The sequence below is a fragment of the Neopelma chrysocephalum genome, unplaced genomic scaffold (genome assembly GCF_003984885.1).
Source record: "Neopelma chrysocephalum unplaced genomic scaffold, ASM398488v2 Primary Assembly neopelma1_24, whole genome shotgun sequence".
Taxonomy (NCBI): domain Eukaryota; kingdom Metazoa; phylum Chordata; class Aves; order Passeriformes; family Pipridae; genus Neopelma; species Neopelma chrysocephalum.
This window is the reverse complement of record NW_020897693.1, coordinates 20,052,117-20,073,934: the sequence shown is the minus strand read 5'-3', so window position 1 is coordinate 20,073,934 and position 21,818 is coordinate 20,052,117. Positions and strand designations below refer to the sequence as shown.

The 21,818-nt window shown below is 39.8% G+C and overlaps 1 protein-coding gene across 7 annotated transcripts; it reads right to left on the bottom strand.

Annotated features, from left to right (window-relative positions):
• Nucleotides 1–800: 800 nt before the first annotated feature.
• On the bottom strand, nt 801–21,170 carry LOC113979675 (photoreceptor outer segment membrane glycoprotein 2). Of its 7 annotated transcripts, XM_027706999.1 has the most exons (8): nt 20,801–20,910; nt 19,631–19,752; nt 18,562–18,744; nt 11,930–12,034; nt 11,604–11,855; nt 7,430–8,098; nt 3,640–3,886; nt 801–2,209 (listed from the first exon to the last, which is right to left on the bottom strand). In XM_027706999.1, the coding sequence occupies exons 6-8, from the start codon at nt 8,008–8,010 to the stop codon at nt 1,943–1,945; spliced, it is 1,095 nt and encodes a 364-aa protein (XP_027562800.1). In that variant the 5' UTR covers nt 8,011–8,098; nt 11,604–11,855; nt 11,930–12,034; nt 18,562–18,744; nt 19,631–19,752; nt 20,801–20,910; the 3' UTR covers nt 801–1,942. The 7 variants fall into 7 exon arrangements, with proteins under 7 accessions (XP_027562800.1, XP_027562830.1, XP_027562793.1 ...); XM_027707029.1 differs by lacking the exons at nt 19,631–19,752; nt 20,801–20,910 and adding an exon at nt 21,071–21,170; XM_027706992.1 differs by lacking the exon at nt 19,631–19,752.
• Nucleotides 21,171–21,818: the final 648 nt, after the last annotated feature.

Below are 21,818 nucleotides of genomic sequence, written 5' to 3'. Positions count from 1 at the left end.
TTAAAAAAAACTCTACAGGAGTAATTTCTGTTTTTCTCCGGGTTATTTCTGATTATCTTACAGCTTTTGGTTATTGAGATCTGTTTTTCCAAATGTAGATCAACTAGAATTGTTTTGAGGAAGTGACTGTTATTGACTGACACATGGCACTTAGCATACTTACCTGAAGAAAAATATACTGCATTTAAAAAAAACCCCATATGCTATTGGGAAATCTGATTAATTTGCAGTATATGACTGTCTTTTTCCTTGATCTCTCAAGGAAACTGTATTAATTCTTTTCCAGTCTGTATCAGCTAATTATAGAGCAGCTGGTAAGTATTTTTGGCTCTCAGAAGTGGCTGAGGGAATTATGCACCAGTTAATTTTTAATTCCACACTGGGCAAAGTGATTGCAATGAAGACTAGAAGTATAGACACATAGGTAAATGCAATAAAGGGAAGAGTTAACGGCTCTTGTGGAAGGTAGTCTCAGCTTACAAACCTAGTTCTTTGAAGGAGTTTTAACATACTTAGGCATAGGCCTCAAATGTTAAGCAGTGAAACAGTTGCATTTGAAATGATGGTCATGCATATAGCTTGCTTGAATTGCACTACAGATCATTACATTGCACAATTTATTTAAAATATATCCTTACAGTATAATCCTTGCTTCTTCTAGTGTTACAGAATACAACAGTTGTTAGGTAAAGGAATTTTTACTGTTACTTCTGCACAATTTCAAAAGCAGGAATAGTTCTGCTTTGAATATCCCAGTGATATATCTTCTTTTACTTGACTTTCCACAAAGAATGCACTCACAGCAGTAACAAGTAAAGTACTTTATTGTCTTTTAACCTCTATTTTGTATCGAAATGTTTTTCCTGGTTACTACTAATGATGAATTAGTGTCATAGGGCATCCTGTAACTACAAGTGTCTTGGGCATTGAAGGCTTTCACTCCATGCATTAACAAAGTTCCTGAGCACTGTACTAGGAGTGTGATGGGAGAGCTGTCAGTCTGACTTTGCCTTCATTGATTTCACATAGTCCCTTATCTTCCTGCCCCTGGATCAATGTGTTAAGTACTTTTGAAATGAGGAGCTTGTAAGCATCTAGGATCATCAGTGTTTGTTTTAGGGGAAGTATCTACTTGTTTTTAAACTAGGGCTATCATGTGCTACTTGGAATTTCAAATATCCTTGGAGGATATTTCAAATATCCTTGTCAGTTTTCTTAAGCAGAGAACTCCTTTCAGCAGTACCCTTTGACTTACAGGGAGGTGTGGCAGCTGGCTTTCCGTAGACTGTGGAGGGGGAAAAATGAAGACATACTTCAGACTTTTTGGGAAATATAAATGAAATACATTACGGTAACTTTCATTGCCTTCAGTTTTACCTAGCTAGTAGGTTCTGTTAGAAGGGCTGCAATATAGGTACATTTCAGCTAAAAGTTCCCCTCTCCTGTCTTGGACTAACAGAGCTTTCATTTCAGTTTTTGTCTTTTTTGTAAAGAATCTTTTTATCAAGTGTAATGATTTCTTTGGGGATTTCCTTTGCTGGAATTTCTGTAGGTGTAATGACAATAAGGACAAACTTTGGTACATATAAGACTAATTTGTATGTTAGTAGATGTAGACCCATCCTCTCTGGAACATTTGCTTGTGCATAGTGATTACTCTGGCATGTTCAGACCATGATAAAATTCTGTAGGTAAAGAGAGAAAGCGGGAAAAATTCCAAAAGTTTTGTGCAGTGTTGAAAATCAGGGATTTCACAAGTAAAAATGCATCCATCCAAAGAAGTATCAGCATTTTTGGAGCTGTCACCCGTCTGTGGTTTGTTCAATTGTCTTCGTTTTTTTTCCCTTTTTACCCCACCAGTGAAAAACCTGGTAACTGTAGGACTGTAATACAGCAAAGTTCAAACCACTACGCTTGTGATGTCATTCCTTCAAAGGTTTGCCTACCTAGCTGCAGGGATAGATTTTGTTGAAACATTGGTTTTGCCACAGTCTGTGTTTTGAACATTAATGTTAGGGTCATTCATGCCTGATACAGTGGAGATCTGGTTGGCTTTGCCGAGGTTCTTAATGATACTGATGTTGTATTTGGCAGTTTCCACAAAACTATTTTCTAGTAACCAACCATCTGATTCACCCTCCAGATCTCCGAGCAGAAGGACATTCTTCATGGCTGTTTGTAGGTACCGAACACCAATAAGTACACAGAGCTGTAAGAAATAGTTAGGGGTTAAACAGCAAGTTTAACAGCCTCAATCCTACCACTAAGTCAGCTTTCTGACTTGTGTATTTACAGGCCTCATAACTAGTATTGAGTAAAGCAGACAAACTCTGTCCCAGCAATATATCTAACCACTTTCCCAGTTAATTGCATTTTTTTAGAAAGAAAAATACAAGGGAGAGATGGATTGATTCTCTCTTTGTTCTTCAGGTAACAATCCCCCTTGCATGTTACTAGCATAAAAATATATAGAATTACTCGGGAACCCTGCAGCCTCAGAGACTGCAACTAATTGATGTAGAATGGATGATCAATTAGTAGAACCATCAGCCATTGGGAAAAAAAAATGTACTATGGTAATTTCCATGGCTTTTTTTCCCACTGACCTTGATTAAATCGATAGTTCCTCCAAGGAGGTTTAATCATTCATATGTAAGCCATATGTGTCCAACATGCCAAGGTATGAAAATTAAAAAAGGATGGCCTATAGCAGAGGCTCAAGTATAAGTTTTGGAAAAAGCCCTGCTGTCATAGTTTTTGTCACAATCGAGATCAGCGTGCCCAGCTTGTCAATATTTAAGGGAGCAGAGAGAGCCAGTTTGCAGGTTTTTTCACATGCTGCCAAAGGCCTGTTATTTCTGGCACCACCACCAAGCACTGCTTGAGGACTGTGAACTATTTTAATTACAGTCCTAATATTTATGTAATGGAGCAGTAATCAGAAAACTAAAACTTATTAAAAAGGTGAGAAAACTCTATTGTAGCCTGTGCCACTGGGGGGTCCTTTACTTGTGGAAGACAACATCCAGACAACTCTCATCAGCAGGAAGACTGCAGCTTTCCAGGGGTGTATGCTTCCTTGTGCTGTGCTTATTTTGATTGCATTATCAGCAGCATAATCAGTGCCATATTTGCAAGTACTGTTTATATGGTGAATATATAATGTAAAAAGGAGGCTTTGAGATATTAATACTTAGGCTCAATTTTAACTATAAACAAAATTTTTCTATTAAGCCAAAGACCTGCTCGCATTTTGTATATTCTTTGCTAAAACTGAGTTAAAACAACCCCCAGACCTTCTCATGTAATTTCCTTGCAGTTGTGTCAGTGCATATATTGTCTTGTATCGGATCCAGTAAGTGCTTCAGTGAAGAAAATATGTTGTATTGTATTGAAAAAGCTCTGTTAATATACAGAATTATATACATAATTCCTGATAGTCCTCAAATTCAACGAGATTTGCTTCTGCTTTGTGGACTTTGGGAAAGTCCTCTACTAAAGGAAGTCCTGCAATATTCCTGAAGTCCCTGTGGACTTTGGTTGCTGAGGCACTTCTCACGTTACACCATATTTGTTTCCTATCCTATAGAGACAGAAGACTCTGATTAATCTGACACAGATCATTTTTGTGAGACTTACCTCAAACAACCAAATAAGCAATGCTGCAATGCCAATTGATCGCATAATAGTGGTATAGTAATCCAGCAGGGCCTCTCGGCACCCCTTCACCCAAATATTGAGCTCCTCCGTCAGAAAATCATAGTTGTAGTGAGCACTGTTGTTGGTCAGCTGGTACTGGATGCAGGGCCGTGGGGAGCTGGGGTTGCAGCAGCTGAAGGGTACTCCATCCACCAGGAACTTCCCATCAACATTGCTCTTTAGACGGCTGCAACAGGACAGAAATTTCGGGCATTACAAAAGTTGTGTCATCAGCAGGCGGTGCCTGTGATTTTAGCAAAAGAAATAATGCAAGTCTGCAATGTAGGCCTCTCCAATGTAACAAAAGGAAAATGGGGATATATTTTCAACTGGAAAAGTTGCTTACTACAGGAAAATGGAATTTTTAATGGTCTATATTTAAGTATAAGCACCTCACCTGGTTTGTGGTACTGTGCCACAAGATGTGAGTTCAATGTTCACGGAGATGTTGCCTTTTAAAGTATCTTTGTGCTGAAAATACTAAAGACAATTTCTGAAGCTGTTTAGCTTGGTGAAACTCTAATGGAAGTTATGTCCCTGCAAATCCTGTTTTGTTACTTCTGCATTGATTTTCAATTCAGTCATTCCTTAGGAGAGAACGTAATACAAGAATAACTTTCCATACCATGAGAACCACTGGAAATTGTCTGCTGGCCTTTCATCACTGTACCCATTGCAATGAAACTAATTCACAAGCGAGTTTCTGCTTCTTGAAACTATACTTTTTGTAACTTTAAAAATAGTATTGATTGCTAAAAATTATTCCTTTCCCTCCCCCATAAGATCAGGAGGAAAACATGGGGAAAGAGGAAAGATAAAATAGGAATAAGAAAAAAAATGGAAATGGGATAGGAAGAGAACACAGTCTCGGATTAATCATGATTTTCTGGAACAGTTAAATGAATCTGTGATATCTGTTTTCCTTGTATTACCTTCTCTTTAGCATGAAGTCTTTAGTATTTTCAGCACAAGGATACTGCTTGGAAACAGAAGTCCACACAATGACTTACTAGTTAAAGAGAAGTACTTTCAAATGAAACATAAGCTTCTAGGAAGCTCAGTATTTGTGGCAGTGCTTTGATGGCAAAATAATTGCCTTTATTTTATTGCTGTGAGCCTGCTAAATACAACCTCCTTTCCCCCCCCCCCCCCCCCATTTTTCTTCTTTCCTCTATTTTTCCTTTTTTTTCCTCCCCTCCTTTTTTTTCCTCCCCTCTTTTTTCCTTTGTTTCTCCTCATCTTTTTTCTCTTTTTTATTTGGGTGATGGTGTGTGTTTTATTTTGTTTACGGTACTCTCAAAACCATCTTTCTCAAAGATCTTTCCAAATAAGTCAGCAAGTGCATCTGCCATTTCTCACCTAGGAGTGAGATAGGCATGAATTCCTCTCCATTTTCAAGTCTAGCTCTTCACTTTGCAGCCATCACATTTCTAGTAATGGCAGCAGAATGAAACCAATGCAAAGAACCCAAATAATGCACTGAAACTATACTGAAGTGCATGAGCCGTGTCATGGGCACAGGCAAAACCATGTGCTGAAAGGGAAATAAGGAACGGAGTCAGAGAGGCACAAAATGGAAGACTTGAATGCTGGAGGAGACAAGAAGACTCAGAGGGAGGAGAGGAAGACTGGCACATTATGAAAGGGAAGCTTATATCTGGATCAGGAAAATGCCCTCTGTATGTTTAATGACCCAGATACAGTACAGCATCTAAAATGGATAAAATACAATCTCTTAAACTGGGTCTTAACCTTTTCTTTTGATCCCAAGCATCAATTCAACTTTTTTTTTTTTATTCTTCCTGCCGTATGTTATAAAGGGGAATCTTCTTTCTAATGCCAACAGCATCAGTTTCCAGACTTCCAGACTGGGTTATGTCCTCCTGCGATTGTGTTTTCTCTGTCAGTAGCAAATTAAAGAATGTTGGTACTGTTAGAAGGTAAGACCTCAGTGACTGAGCTGAGTGTGTGAGGCATTCACTGCTGTTTGTTGTTGCAATTCGAATTTGTTATGGTATTGTCAAGTAAAAATTTACTTTTAAGACTGAAAAAAAAGATGACTTTCACCTAACAAAAGCAATGACAGGATTGTACCGCTGTAACCTGCCTCATCTTCCGACCATTCCCATTGACTGTCTCCATGCCTTGTCACATCGAGGTGTTGGCAGTGGAGCTATAGAAGAGAGGGGAGGGAAGAGGGTCATGAGGAAAGGTGAAAAGTTCAGTTTTACAAAGGTTACATGTAAGTTGACAGTATGTCAGTTCTCAGCTGCTTTGCCTCTTAATCTACCAACTGACATACAATACAGGTTGAAACCAAAAAAAAAGTTTGATTCCTTCTCCATCCTTTCTGAACATTACCAGCTGGGCTTTGCTTCCAATGATTTCACATTAATTAAATGTTTCACTACCAGACTTTTAGAAATCATGGTATAATGTGGTTATACAGCACCAATGATGGCAATCCAGATGAAATTTAGCAATTTATACACGGCAAAAAAAGTTCTGAAATTACTTCCCTCACACACATTTCACTGTCACCTTCTGCCCAAGTGGGACAAAAATTAACTGACAGTGTATTCTCAAAATAATTTGCAGAGCACAGGTGACCCTGCAGAAGAAAACAGTTAAGACCCTGGATAAAACATTACTGTTTCTGCATGCCTCACAGAAACAAAAGGCAGTATATTTTACTTTTGAACCTCACAATAAGATACTACTCTTCAGTTCTTTGTTGTCATGTCACTTTTCAGTGTGGAACCAGGATTGAAAACATCTTGGGGTCAGTCTGTTCTGTGTGATACTTCCTAACTTCTCTCTTGAGAACACTTGTAAATCTTGCTTTATTTCCACAGACAACTGTCTTATGCACGCTGATAACCTCTTATCTGTATTCCCCTAGGTCCTGCACTCTGGCATATTTGCAACTCTGTGTATACACTTTGCTATGATAGTAGTTTCAAGTTGCAAATTCTGATAAAATAAGATCTTTGGCCTCCCTTTCTCTGCCTTTATTGTCACCGATTTTTGAGTTCAACAAAACAAAGCGCTTGACAAATGCCAGTCAAACTCTTTGTGTTTGTCTTTCCAAGGAATACAAAGCTACTACACTCTTGTCAGTGAGGACTTTTTTCAGTTTTAGAGGAATTATTACATACTAAATTGTCTACTTACATAAATTTTAATTGTTACTTTTTCTATCGTCTGTAAGTATTACCAGACTCTTCTTTTTGAACATATAATTCCACAGTTGCTACATCATGTGAAGCACTACCACCAAAAAAAAAAAAGGGTTTTTCTCCTTTTTTATTCAGTGTATGAGGTGTTTGGCACTTTCTCACATGTGAACATACAGATTTGAACTTGGCTTTGCAGAATCTAATACCTTGAAGGAGAAAGGTCTTTCAGTGTTTAGGATTGACTGTGCAATGTATTGATAAAACAATCCTATTTTTCTTTCCATTATCAGCTCACTGTAACTGAAATAAAATTTTTGAGGTAGCTAACTCACCACATTAAAAAAAGGAAAGATACATCTTTGGTTTGCTTAGCATCCCTAAAAGGTTAGCAAAAGGCAACTTTTGACTGTGCGTGTAGTTAGCGTATTCTGTGAGTAATGTGGTCATTCTGCAGGTTTTTTGATTAAGATACAAAGGTCCAGTAAAAAGACTTTGCCTTCTTGAATGAATTTTTCTTCTAGAATTTTTTGTTATGACTAGTAAATACTTACTCTTGAACCTCCTTAGAAGCCATATTCAGATAACGAGGAGATACCCACTGAATTTCAAACCAGTCTCTAAAGCCATTGTTTCCACAGCAATGGAATCCAATTTGTAACAAATCCACTGTTTTCTTTAAGAAACATCGTCCAGGAATGTCTGTGTCTTTATAGAACTTAATAGCATCCCTCAGTCCCAGGTAGAGAGACTCTTCCAGCTCATTCTTCATGGTGTAGCACATGACAGCACCCACCAGGATGCAGAAGGTAAAACAAAAGGTACATACGATATATGGCAGCATAACAAGTTTCCATCGAGAGAACTTGTTGGCATCTGAGCAGTCATAGCAGATTTTTCCACCCAGAAAGTTGATGATACATGCTATGACCCCCACAGAGATCAGCATGTTGGGGACAGAGTTAATGTCCCCTTTTGCCATCACTTCATTGCGCTTCTTGATCTCTATTTTCAGAAAGAGGCCAAGACTGAAGAGAATGATCCCGCTCACTACAGAAACCCAGTTGAGTATCCATAAGATCTGGGCCAATTTGTCCCTCTTAGTTTTGGTGAATTTTACTTTGAGGACAGCCATAGTCAGATCAGCATTAGGAAAAGAAGCGTAGGTCAAGGGAAGCTCGTAAGCTGATTAGGGGCATGTGTCCAAGGCATGCAGTAGAAATCTGAAGAAGAGAGAGAGAGAGATTACCATCTGTTTGACCAGGTATTTATAGAGACTACAGAGAACTTCCTGTGCAGCCTCACGCACTCTCAGTCCTGCCCAGGGAGTGCCCCAGTGAAATTTATTGCTTAAATTTCATACACTTAAAAAAAAAATGAAATTCTAAGGACCAACTAGAGCAATTGAAAACAAGTGAACAGTACAACCAATGACTCTAGACTGCTGTGGAGTTTTGTCAAGGGCAATTTTCTGTGCAGGCCTTCTGATGTCTAGAAGTGAGCTGGGCTGCTGACTTTCCTTCTAGAACACTCACAGTATTTTTTCCCTTGAACTTGTTGCCTGTATTTTCTTGACAATCATAGGTTCTTTATTATTCTTAGATCACCGTATTATGGCCAGGTTTGTGTTAAAAAGTTGAATAAGCAGGACAAACACAAATATATACAGCACAATCACATAAGCCTTGTTTCCCTATAGAAAAAAATGCGAAAGTAACACCAGAAATACAGTATCCTATGGGTAGTTTTAGTAATTTCATTTATTATGTGCAGTAAAATGTGATTTTGCTAGCAAAAAGCAAGTATTATCCCTACACATACAGTACTAAGATATGATCACTCTGGCAAAAAACTGCAGGGGGAAAACTACTGCAGTTATCAACACAGACAAAATGTTATACAAATAGTTAAACTATCAATGACTGTGCTGGTTTTGTAGAAAATATTATCAAAATTTTATTAACTTTTAAGTGTTATGACCTGAATATATTTTTGGTGAACATCCTCCACTGCATTTTTCCACTTCATCTGGCATAAAAGCACTACCATTTTTATGTGAAGTAACAAATCACCCTACAAAAAAAAGCAGAACATCTTCACACCTTAAGAAAAAAATCAGTTTAGGATGTTCTATTTTTTCTCTATCTGATAGACCTCCCTTTCTTTCTGAAAGTTCTTATTAAAAACAGTTCTTGGAATAGCATGATGTATTAAATAAGGCCTATTTAATCTTCAGGGAATCTCCATTACTGTCTTAACCTCTGCTCCTGCAGCTGAAGTTGCTTGTTCTTTGTCTTGAGAACTGTGACAATCACACCCTAATCCAACCCTCCTACCACCAACCATAGAGTGGTTTTCTTTCCGAGCCCCCCATATTCCAGTCAGAATCCTAAATGTCATTCCCACACAGAATGAGATGAATGTTGATTTTGATCACAGTGTGATAATCATGTCAATGATAGACACCTCTGTGCAAACAAGTCCAGAGAATAGTCATTTATAAAACTATAACACTTTCTTCACACCATTCTTCTACAGTATCTTTCAGACTTTATTTGAAAGGATCATGCTCTGCTGGCACAGAATTAAGCCCCCATATGAATTCAGCTGACAGCCTGCCTGATAAGCCCGGAGACAGTATCTTTGATTGCTTCACCAGTTAAGCAGTTCGTGACTTGACCTTAAATAGCTGTAGATGACAGCTGCTAATAGGTTTATTTGCCCCTGATACTCAGGTCTTGGAGCTCACAACAGAGAGAATCTGTTTTGAAATTCCCTGACTGCTGCTATGCAGTTGATGTGCCATGGCCAGCATATATGAATGAATGCATCACACACTGTTTGCTTCTATGAAATATATGTATGTACTTGCAAAATGCCTCTTAATTGTTAGGCACACATATAGTTAGTTACGTGTCACTGAAAACACCCTACTTGCCAAACATATTTTGCTTTAACATTTCAACAAAAGTTGTAAACAGTTTTACCTTTACTTAAAATTCATCTGCTCAAGAGGCATTGTTGATTTTGGAAGACGTAAATTTCACAGAATCACAGAATATCCTAAGTTGTAAGGGACCCAAGTTCAATCATCCAGTCATACTCCTGGCTCTGCACAGGACACCTCAACAATCCACCTATGTGCCTGAGAGCACTGTCCAAATGCTCCTTGAGCTTTGGCAGGCTTGGGGCCATGATTACTTCAGAGAAGGCACGAGCTTCTCCAAGCTCATGGAGGGTCCCTGTGGCATAAGGGGAGACTGAGGCTCAAGTGTAAACCTGAGTTTAGCAGACCATTATCCTCCTTCAGGGGAAAGTTTTAGCTGTTTGTTACTGCAAACTGGGAAGCTTTTTAATTTGAGACTTTCTGTCATATTCTAACCATAGAGAAATTTGAAGCTGAGTTCCATAAGCAGGGGTACATTCGCTCTCACGTAGCTATTCTGATGTAGCTCCCTCCCCCATTTTCAGATGCCTAAAATTAAAAAAACAAAATTCTGTGCAAGAGAAACTCTCCTAGTAATTCCTTGCTTCCAGTAATTCTCATATGGTTTTTCCAGATTCCTTGGTGCAATTTTAGTATTGTTGTAAGACCAGATTTCATGAAATATTCACATTTATCTAACAGAGGTACCCACACCAGAGTCCTCCAGCAGCATAAGATCATATGAGCCCTAGTGCCAGAGGAAGGGGGCAGAATTACTGGTTTTTGTATGCAGTGACCACTTGTTAACTGATCCTGACTGTCACTGATATACCTGGGATTGCACAAAGGATCTCTGGGACACACTCTGCTGCTCATGAAACTCTGAGTGCGTTGAGTCTGGGACAGAAGAACATAGTTACCCATTCCATTCCTGTATTCTCAGCTTCTAAATGGATATTTATCTTGAGATTATTTTTACCTATGCTAACAGTTTACTGAATTAATTTCAGATAATGAGAAGACTCTCTTCCCATTATAATGAATTTTGTAAATACACCATAACATTTTTTTTTCCCTAACTGTTTAATGAAGTATTGAATAAATTTATTGCATAAGATGTTTTGCAACACTCATACAGCTGTGGAGTAGCATTTTTTGAGCACCAGGAAGAAACTTCTTCCAGATGAAAGAACTGAAGTGCAATTATGAGCTAAAAGTGTCGGTCTTGCTCTGCAACATGTATCTCCTCTATGTTCGGCAGCAGGTTACCGTAAAACCAAAACCACTCCCAGCAGTTCAGTGGAACTAACACCTCTATCAAAATTCTTAGAAACCTTTGCAGAGAAGCCACTCCAGAGTTACGAATCATATACACATAGGCATTTTTTCCCTGGCTATGGGAGAGCAAACTGGATTTTATTCTATAAAGGGAGAAATATTTCTTTCAACAGAAGAAGCCAAATAAATGTGTAAATTTCTCCCCTAATATCAATACTGTTCTCAAGCTTTTCTTGTCTAACTTACTTTAAACAAAGCTTCCATCACCATACAGTAGCCTTTTGCTTCCAAGATGCTACCTACCTATTCGTTTGCTATCAAATTCCCCTAACTACACAGAACATGACATAGCACAGCTATTTACTTGTTAATAACGTTTACTTATTAGATAAAAATTGTCCAAAGAAATTTGGCTTCAATTTTGCCATAAACAAATCACATCTTATTTTACTGATTTTGCTAAAATCTGCCATTTTAGGTAAACACACATTCCTATTTGTGACACTGTAAAAGAAACTACTAACCTGCTTCAGAGGACTGAATAGGAACTTGAAACTGGTAACTTGATGAATACAAGGAACAAAATACCTGAATCAGACATCCTGAGGATGATGGAAATACTGATTTCCTGATGTCTCTGGTTGTCCTGTCTTCACACTGACTCGCCAATGGAGACGGAGAAAGAGTTCAACTCTCCTGCCCATGCTAATCTGTCTTTCATCTCTAATCGTAGCTAAGAGATTTATTTCAGGGTTCTTATGCCACCAGGTTAAATCCTGCAAAACAGGCCAATTAACTGAGTGTGGACTGAGATCTCATCAACAAAATGTTTTATAGGAAATTCTTTTACCTTTTTACCCCTCCGGAGGTTTGCTCTAGTCAGTGACAGAGACTGTTCTTCAGTACCTGTTAATGTCTTCAATAGTTCTTAGCTTGTTCTTAACAATAAATATGCCTTCAAAAGAGAGAAAATTAGAATGATGAAACTTTGTGATTCTGTGGGAAGGGAAAATCTATCTTAGGGAATCATCATTTACATTCAGTATTAAATGCCTTACCCATCATTCCATATTTTGTTGCTTTGGATGGAATTGTCCATCCTCTTGTGTATTGAACGCAACTGTGTGCAGAAAGGAATTCAAGTAACCAAGAGCAATTGGATCATCCTGCATGACTCACAGCAGATTCTGGTTTGGGAAGCTTTCCAGGTTCAAGAACAATCTAGTAGAAACCTCTGTTCCTAGACTCTTATCTAGCTCTATTCCAAGCCAGAATCAAATGCAAAAGCATTTCTGAGCCCAGCACATAGGAATTTATGGGATGGACATGGCTGGGTTGAACTGGCAACGGTAGTGGCAACAAGCCGAGTCTGCAGCAATGCTTGATCAAGTTAGTGGTGATGTCAGTCCCAGAATTGAATCACTAAGCAGGACCAGGTTTGGTCCATAGGGTCCATAACACATTGGCACAGCAGAGGGAGTTCAGTGAGCACGACTGAACTCCCTGTTCAGTGAGCAAGGGACCCTGCACCAAGCATTGTAGTATTTATGAATATTCTCAGAAGCATAAACTGTCATCTCCCAGCTAACAATAAGCAGTAAAACAATACCCTGATAATACTGTAATTCTAACTCTGTATTCTGGGAATACACCTGCTCACCTCATTTAGGGTCTCATGTAAAGGTAGACACCCCTCTGCAGGCAGCAGTATTATCACACTTACTACTGGGGAAAGGTGAAAGATCAGCTATCAGTGCCACTCACTCTATCAAAGTCCGGTGTAAAGCAGAGACTGGAGCATCTAGCTACAATATTCTAAAAATTAAAAACAATTAAATCTTGTTCATTTGGCAGAAGACATTTTATATATCACTGCATGGAAGAAGGAGGCTCATAATTGTCAGCAACATTCTGTTGTGTCCACGTGGTGAAAATCCCCAAGGACATATTCCAACAGGATAAAGTCATACAGTGAAATTGTCTCCCTTTTCAGTTTTTCTGAGACAATCAAACTCATATCTAATGTTTGCTACAAGCTCCATCCAACAATGCATTGTCCAGTACTGCATGGCAAACATACAGACCTGCTTCCTTGATGTGGGGAAGAAGTCCCTGGAGCCATAAAGGCTCAGTGTGCCTTTTGCTGGCAACTTTGGTTCAGAAAAATGTAATTTACCATAACTTCACCTTTTAAAAGAAAATATTTGAAATAGGACTTCCAGCTTTCTAACTTGCTTATGTGCTATTGATTCAGAGCACATGTGATATATCTGGGACCTGTTGGATCTACTGCAGTTGGACCACACAAATGCTTGTATACAATCAAATATACCCCAACCGCATTGAATTATTCCTCCGCACATGAATCATTCATGCTTTGGACTTGCTGTACTCGTGCAAACCCCAGGGGAATATGTTAGATCTGTTCAAAAGTGTACATTTATGTACAGATAACTCTACAGAAGCATATTTAACAGGTATAATGTATTCCTTGTGTACAGCACAAGTACAGAAGTGTACACATTTTGAGCTACTGTTCTGGCTGGGATGTGATATTTTAGAAATCCTGGACAAATGACTGAAGTTCTTTTCTATGTTCAGAAAAAGTTCACTTGTGAAAACTGCCCGCATCTATGGAACTGCAGACGTATGTTGTCCCTAAGTATTAGAAAATGTTATTGCCTTAATTACCTACTAGCAGAAAAATCCACCTTCCCTGTGGTTGCTTTGCAATACAAATCGAGTATTTGCATGCATGAAAGCAAGCAAGCAGGAGATGGCACTGCTGCTTTATGTAGGTTTTTTCTACAATACAGAGTAAGAAGCTTTTTTTTTAATTTGTGTTAAAGAGATTAGAGGTCATTCACAGAGCTAATGGAAGCTCAAGAATGCCTCATTTTAAGAAATTACCTAAATCCAATCTTAATGCAACTAGAGGTCAATGCTGCCTTTATATTTTGTTCCATCTCATATTGGAAAATGGTTTCAGATGCAAAGTTAATATCAAAAGGTGAATTATTCAGAAATTAGTTCTGTTTTATGGCAGTCTATAATTAACCATAATGCATTTTCTTACAGACATGCTGAGAAGCCTGGGCACCAAGACCACAGAGTAGCATTTCATAACTGCAGGAGTGGCTGTACATGTGGGGCTGACATCTATCACTGAGCGGTATAGAAAGAAATCACACGCTTTCCTGCTCGCAGTGGAGACTGCTGTGCTGTGGCTTTGGATCTGAAAGAGGTAAATCTAATACATGTTTGGCCAATTACTTATCTATTTAGTACCATTCATAAAGTCCACAAGCAAGAACAGACGTGTTGCAAATTAATGTGATGAAATAACTAGTTGGGATAACGCATGCAGCAAAGTTTAATTTTACATCTAGTTTCCAAAAATTAATTTTTTTAAAATATTTGGATGGATTTTAATTTCATTATGTATTTAATGTAAATGATAAGTAATGATACGAGATTTTGGAGTACTGGACTAAAGCTGGAGGCACTCAGTGAGCCTGATGCAAGCAGGTACTATACAGCCTTTCTTTAACATGTCAGTGCTTCAGAGGACAAGTCCATATTCAGAAATAGATTCCCATGATATGTGTTAATGGGGAGGGAGCATGAACAAGGGTATTCAGACCATCTGCTTTTTTCAGCTTCTGTAAAGTTGTGAACCACATGGTAAATACTGAGAGACAAGTTATTAAGCAAATAGAAACAACTGGGTCTTTGCAGAACATTAATTTCTCAATGACATTTCTGAACTTTTAGGGAAGGAACTATAGAGGTATTTAGATTATTGTGGTTGTTTTAGTTAGATAGAGATACCTATGTTAAGTCAGAACATTTGAAATTCTTATGGAATTGCAGAGTTGACAGAGGGAATGTCAAAACTCAAAGGCAAGAAGTAATGGCAATAGACAATAATTTAAAAGAACCCAGTTTGCACATAAAAATGTACATTAAAATGACACAAAGCTTATTGAAAACTAAATCAGTTATATGTTTTTACAACTACAGCTATACACTGTATTACAGTGCTGTACTATGTTCCATGAAAAATACAAATACTGTAACTCTAGCTCATTTAATTGCCTGGGGAACATCACAGATTAAACAAATCAGAAAAAGAAGTACTACAATTTTCATTTTTCAGATGTTTAAAGGTTATAACAACATGAATGCTGAAGCCAGTCTCAGGCAAAAAGGAAATTTTAGCAGACCTGCATGAACTGCACTGCACATGTATGGCTAGTCTTTCGGGCTACTGTGTATTGCAGGAAACTCCATGTTGGTACCTGTCAAGCTGGCTCTGATTTCAATCCATAGAAGCTGTACTGTCCACAACCTCTGAGTCATCCACTCCTGACTCATGGTGAGTCATTACAAATGCAAAACTAAGGCACAGAAATTCACCTTAAAATCAGACCAGCAGTCTATAGTAAAGCTGGAAGTAAACCTGTATTTTAAATTGGTTGGTAACCTAAAACTTCCATCTTGGCTGTAACTTTTTTCCAAAGACTAGAATGCATTTTTACAACCTTATTCATAATAAGACCATGCAGCAATCTTCCTTTTCACCCTTGTACCTTATTCAATATGAATCTTACCCTTACAAGCCAGTTATCAGGAAGCTTTTTGCAGAATGGAATTATACACATATTATGAGGACTGGCAACAGAATTCCCCTTACATAATGAGCTAAAATTTCCTTTTTTGATTCCGTATCTCATAGCATCAATACTTAGGTGCACTATACTACCAGTTGACCCTTCTTCCCCTAGCAAAGTAGTCAGATATACACTGTCACATTTCTCATCAAAGAGACCTCCTATACTAATCAGGAACTCTCCGCATTCTCAGCTATTATAAACCTGATGTTAATGCTGTTTTTCATTCTCTAGAACATAATTTAAACTGAACAATATTACTCAGGACATCTTGTAGGGAATTTGAGATTCTTTTAGAAAGAAAAGAGAGTTACCAAGATAAAAAAAAGAAAGACTCACAGAGCTCCTGAAGCTCTCAAATTGACAAAAGCCATCACCTAGACACAGTGCTCTTAGAGCTCTTCTAAAAAGATCCAAGATCCCTCTGTCCCTTCAGTGGTGACTTCATGCTTATTGACATTGTGTCTAGAAATCATGATTTGTGAAAAAAAAAAGACTGAAGGAACTCAGTTCCTTAGCACAGAGAAGACTGATGTTGAGAGGTGAAAATAGTGTTCAAGTAATTTTAAAGGTGGTTGCACAGAGGAAGGGAGTAAATTCCTTTGGTGATAGGATATGAGGAGAATAGAGACCCCTGGTGGCCTAGTGGTTAGCGTGCAGGACTTTCACTGCTGCGACCGCGGGTTCGAGTCCCCGGTCTCCTGGCCTGATGGAGGTCGTTAGCCCTGTGTGGCCATCCATCTAAGAGAAGGTCACTCTAAACAAACCTACGTCCTGAGGACCTCACTGCCATTGTCCAAGCTTGCTTGGCCCCGGCAGATGAACCTTAGGATTAAAGGGTGGGCTCAGTTCAGCGCAGGCTGTGTCTCACCTAAAAAATCCATTGCGCAGGCTGGAAAGGTAAAAAGACCTTTCCCCAAATCTTCGTTCGCGAAGATGGGCCATTATTATGAGGAGAATAACAGGTGAAATAATTCTTTTAGTGAGAATAGCAAAAGAGCCCATGATTTTTGTTGATTTCCATAAACAAAACAACTTTTATAACAGGTTCACAAACACTGGCCAGGAATGTTGTGGGGACAGTTGGTCCTTCCTTGGAAAAAGGGCTGAACTAGATGTGTCAAGGTCTATGATTTTTCATTTGCTATGAACTGGATAACTGTTTAAACATCCACAAAACTTGGTAAGTGCTTTCTTGTCTTTAATCAATACTTCCTTTGCTCATTGACTTTTGCCAGAAATGTGTTTACTTTTCTACTCTTCAGTGAGAACAGTTTCCACCTCCATTTATATATTAATTTTTAATTACAATTTTCAACAAATTCTAGAATTTGGTGGATGTTCATTTACTGACTAACCATCTCTATGAAATCTGTGCTTCCTGCTATCCTCCTTTTATTTTTTTATTTCTTTTTCTGTCTTCTCTGTCCTGACAATAATTTGATTTCTGACTCTCTAAAAAATTTTATGAGCTTTGTCTTCCACTTCTTTGGTCAACTAAGCAGAAATATTATTCAGAACTTCTGACTCATACAGAAATAAATAAACAACCCCAAGGCCCCGAAGTCCAGGCAAGGAAGTTCCAATGGAAGTGCTTGAAATCAATAAGTCTGTACTTTGCAGGACGAGTCACCTACTCCCATACATGTTTATTTGAAGAAAATAACTGTAGAGTTCAAGTGGTCTTGCATGTTTTTAATCGTCACCCTTCTCCATCAGCAGCCATGTGCATACATTTGTGTCAAGGTGTGGGGTTTAATTTTTAAAGATTTCTTGAAGAAACATTAGGTCATTTCTTTCAGACAAAAACCACTGATGAAAATTCTCACATCTCCCTCACCCCACAAGAAAGAAGATTTCCAGGAAAGCAAACTTATTTTTCCATCGCTATCCCTTATGAAACGTAAGGAAGGAGAACTTGGAAGCAGTAGAAAATTGTGTTCCATTTACAGATAATCCTGGAAATTCTGATCTAATTCTTCAAACAAGAAAGATATTAGAAGCTTGTATGTGGGTATATTCTCATTCTTTGATCTTTTTTAAAATAAAAAATCATAAAAGCTAGAGCTATCTCTAGTTGTGTCCAGAAATAGCTTGCTGTCACTTTGGTCTTTATAGGCTTGTTTCTATATTTTTTTAAATTCAGACCAGTTCTATTTATTGCCTCAATACGTGATTTAATACTTACTATATTTAATCTTAATAAATTATGCATAATATTTAAAATTATAAATTATTATTATTAAATATTGAAGCTATATTAAACATGTAAGAACATCTTTAGAGGACTGGGGATTATTTTGCATACAGTCAAACTTCCCAGCAAGTCATATTCCCATGCATATGCCATGCACATACCAGCACATTAAATTTTTTTGTTCACATCTTTCCATAGCAACTACATGGTTATAATAAAGTTTGGTCACGTAAGCCTTTGGAATTTGGAGTAATTTCTCACAGTAATCCCCCTGCTCTCTAACTTCAGAGTTCTGGTGTGCAGTACCTTTCTTCTCCTTGCAGTTTACAGCCAAGTTAGACATTTAGTTTTGAACTAAGACAAGACAGTTTGTGTTGTGGTTTAACCCCAGCTGGCAACTAAGTTCCACCCACGCAGCTGCTCACTCACTCCCCCACCTCTGCCTCAGTAAGGAAAAAAGTGGAAAGAAAAGGTAAACCCCATGGGTTGAGATAGGAACAATTTAATAATTGAAACAGAATATAAAAGATAGTAATAATTTGACACTACTACTAATTGTAATGAAACGGAGAGAGAGAGAAACAAAGTGCAAGGCAAAAAAGTGATCCTCACCACTCGCTGATCGATATCCAGCCTGTCCCCCTGCAGCCACTGGAACCTCATGGCCAACTCCTTCCCCATTTGTATACTGGGCATGATGTCCTATGGTATGGAATATCCCTTTGGACAGTTTGGGTCAGCTGTCCTGGCCATGTTCCCCTCCAGCTTTTTGTGCACCTCCTCACTGGCAGAGCACTGGAAACAGAAACATCCCTGATTTAGAGTAAGAACAACTTAAAAACAACTAAAACCTCAGTGTGTTGTCAACATTATTCTCATATTAAATCCAAAATACAGCACTGTACCAGCTAATAAAAAGAAAATTAACTCTATCCTGGCTGAAACCAGGACAGTTTGCTTTACTGATTTACTTTGCACCACCTGAGATACTTAAAAATCTCCAGAACAAACACAGAGGTGCCCATTTGCAGTGGTTTACAGATGCTGATTAAAAGCTGCAAAAAGAGACACATTTTTACATTGAGACAGTCAATTAGCACTAACAATGCACAAGCTGAATAAAGGGCATAGGACAGGGTAACTTTAGCTCAGGGTAACTTCTTCCAAGGCAAATCAACACAATGCATCTAAGCTTAACTACATGTACTACAAAAAAAAACAAACCAAAAAACCCTAGAGTACCTCGATTTCATATTTCCATAGAAATTTTAATGTGCTGGTGGTTTTTTGGAGTCGGTTGGTTAGGGTTTTTTTGGTGTGTGCTGAAGATATTCTGCAAGTTTGCACTGACAGAGGAAATGCTGGTATCTGTTATATTTACCATCATCTCTGAACCAAAAATAGTAGAACAGAAAGCCTTGACACTCTTGGTGTATTTCTGGAGCAGTGAGTTAAAAAAGATTAGATCTTTTCTCTGAAGACCTCCTTCACATAAGTGGAAACAGATTTTCCTTTTGAAAAGGCTCAGTCTTAGTTTAATTTTTTCCCTGCTTGACTTTCATTTGAACCATTCAGGTTTTGTCTAGTTATGAAAAGTGCATGGTAATTTGGGAACTAACAGATCACTATAACTAACTGATGATGAAGGGAAAGGCTATTTGCCGTGTGCATGCTGACTTACAGTATGCTAAGAAGACGTACTGATGCGATTTCCATGATAATGTGCATGTCAATGTGATTGTATTAGATAATGATTTAACTTGTGAAGTTCCAAAGGTATCAGAGAAACTATGCCCCTTGGATCTGCAATGATAAACAGGTAAACAGACAAACCAGGTAAACAAGTTTGTTAAGGCCTTCCATTCTCTTTAATTAAATCAGAAAATTTTCCTGAAGAATTGTACACCTCAGGCAACATGTCAATTATTGGGAGAACAATAAAGTACTCTTCCCAAATGGATTCATATTCATGACCCCCTTGTTACATCTACCACATTACATCTAAGAGCTGGTTAGGGCATTCATCTACCCTCAATTATAATCTGGGAGGAAAAGTACTGCCTACTTTGGAGTGAATGTGAAAAAATTATTTGTTTGGTCCATAAGAAGAACAAGTATGAGGAGCGGGCTATCCTAGAATAACTGTCACCTTTGCAAGGCATTTAAGACAGATTTGGAAAAAATATGTAGCTCCGGGAGAATATTTTCCAACTGAGAAATTGTAAGTGCCTTTCAAAGGTAAGCAGAACTCATAACTACATTTTGTAATTGAATAAAAGATGTATTGAAAAAAAACCAAACCAAACCAAAAAACAACTCTCTCCATCTATTGCCACTAACACTGGTTTGTTTCCGTTCAGTGAATGGAAACATTATATCAGCTTTCTTACTAACCACTTCAGTTGTTAGGATGCATTATACAATGTGCATTCACCATATCTAGAGAAATACATGCTTATCACCAGTGCTTATCCACACCACCACGACTGGTGACCCACTGCTCGAGGCAGTTCACTTTGTGAATGAAGAAGCATCTGGCTGAAGGTGGCACTGAGCAAGTCCCAACTGCCTGGGGACTTGCTAGGTTTGGTTAGGTTTGGTTCACAGCTCCCACTTCTGGGTAGCTCATTTGTAAACTACAAGTACTCAGATCTTCCTATTCCTAAAGCAGCAGTAGGAGATGCCGTTTTCTAACCTCGCTCTTTAACTATGATCTCCTTGTGATGAAGAAAGGGCTTAAAATATTCACACTATCATCTTATCTGGCTGAGAGTAAGGCAATAAAAAGCACTTTTTTTTTTTCCCTTAAGGAAACCTCACATGAGGGGAAGACTACCGTGTGTTCACTCACTTCATACAAGCTGCTGTGACCACAGCCAATCTGTCCTTCCCCTTTCCCACAGAACAGGCCCCTCCTGGCTGCTGGTCTGCCAGATGGATGCAGGCTCTGGGGTGACACTGTGGCCCTGCAATCGCATCCTGTCGGCTGTTTTGCGATGAGGGCACGATGGCATCCACTGAGGAACGCCTGCTCCATGTCTTCACGGGGCTGCAGAGTCCTGCCTGCAGCGAGCAGTCACCTGCGAGAACGGGAAGCCTTCCCTTCCAAGGCCGTACTCACTCAGGCATGGGACACATCCAGCGTTTCCCACTGTCACCGCTCAGAGCCCAGGGGTGACAGCTGCGCTGTGCCCCCGGGGCAGCGCTGGCCCCCGCAGGGCACAGAAGGCCCTGAGGCGACCTTCCCGCCTCCCCCTCCCAAGCCTCTCCCTCCTCAGCCCTTCTCGTCCCATCGGAGGCCAGGCAGGGCCTGTGCCCGTCAGGCCTCGGGCAGCCCGCCCAGGTGCGGACAGCACAGCCAGCCCCGGCCGCCGAGGCCGAGGCGGCACCGTCAGGAGGACGCAGCTTCCCCCCGGGAGCAGCCATGCGGCGGCGAGGGCCCTGCGCCGGCCCCAGCGTCCAGCACGGGCGCTGACCCTTGCAACCTCGTCGGGAGCGAGAACTCCAGCGCCCCTCCCGCCCCTCGGTCCCGGGGCTGCGCGGGGGCAGCCGCGGCGGTAGCGGCGCTGGTCGGCTCAACCAACCCCGCACCGCACAGCGCCGCGTCCAGGGGCGGCCGCCCTCGGCGCCCGGATTGACCGCGCCCAGAGCCAATCGCCCGTGAGGAATCTCGGCGGTTGCCCAATCACCGTTCCGGAAAGGGGGATGTGGGCGGTGCCCCGGAGGACAGCGGGCTCGGTAGCGCCGCGGCCAAGGAAGGGCGAGCGCGGGGGCGGTGGCGCGGGTGAGCGCGGCCGGGCTCCGGCCGGCAGTGCCGCAGGGATGGCGGCGGCCGCGGGGAGGGGCCCAACCCCCCTGCGGAGCGCTGC

Coding starts and splice junctions, on each gene's coding strand:
- LOC113979675 (XM_027707029.1), bottom strand. CDS start 8,010: ATGGCTGTCCTCAAAGTAAAATTCACCAAAACTAAGAGGGACAAATTG. Junction 3,887..7,429: donor GCTTCTAAGGAGGTTCAAGA/GTAAGTATTTAC, acceptor GTCCTGTTGCAG/CCGTCTAAAGAGCAATGTTG. Junction 2,210..3,639: donor TGCTTATTTGGTTGTTTGAG/GTAAGTCTCACA, acceptor TATTTCTTACAG/CTCTGTGTACTTATTGGTGT.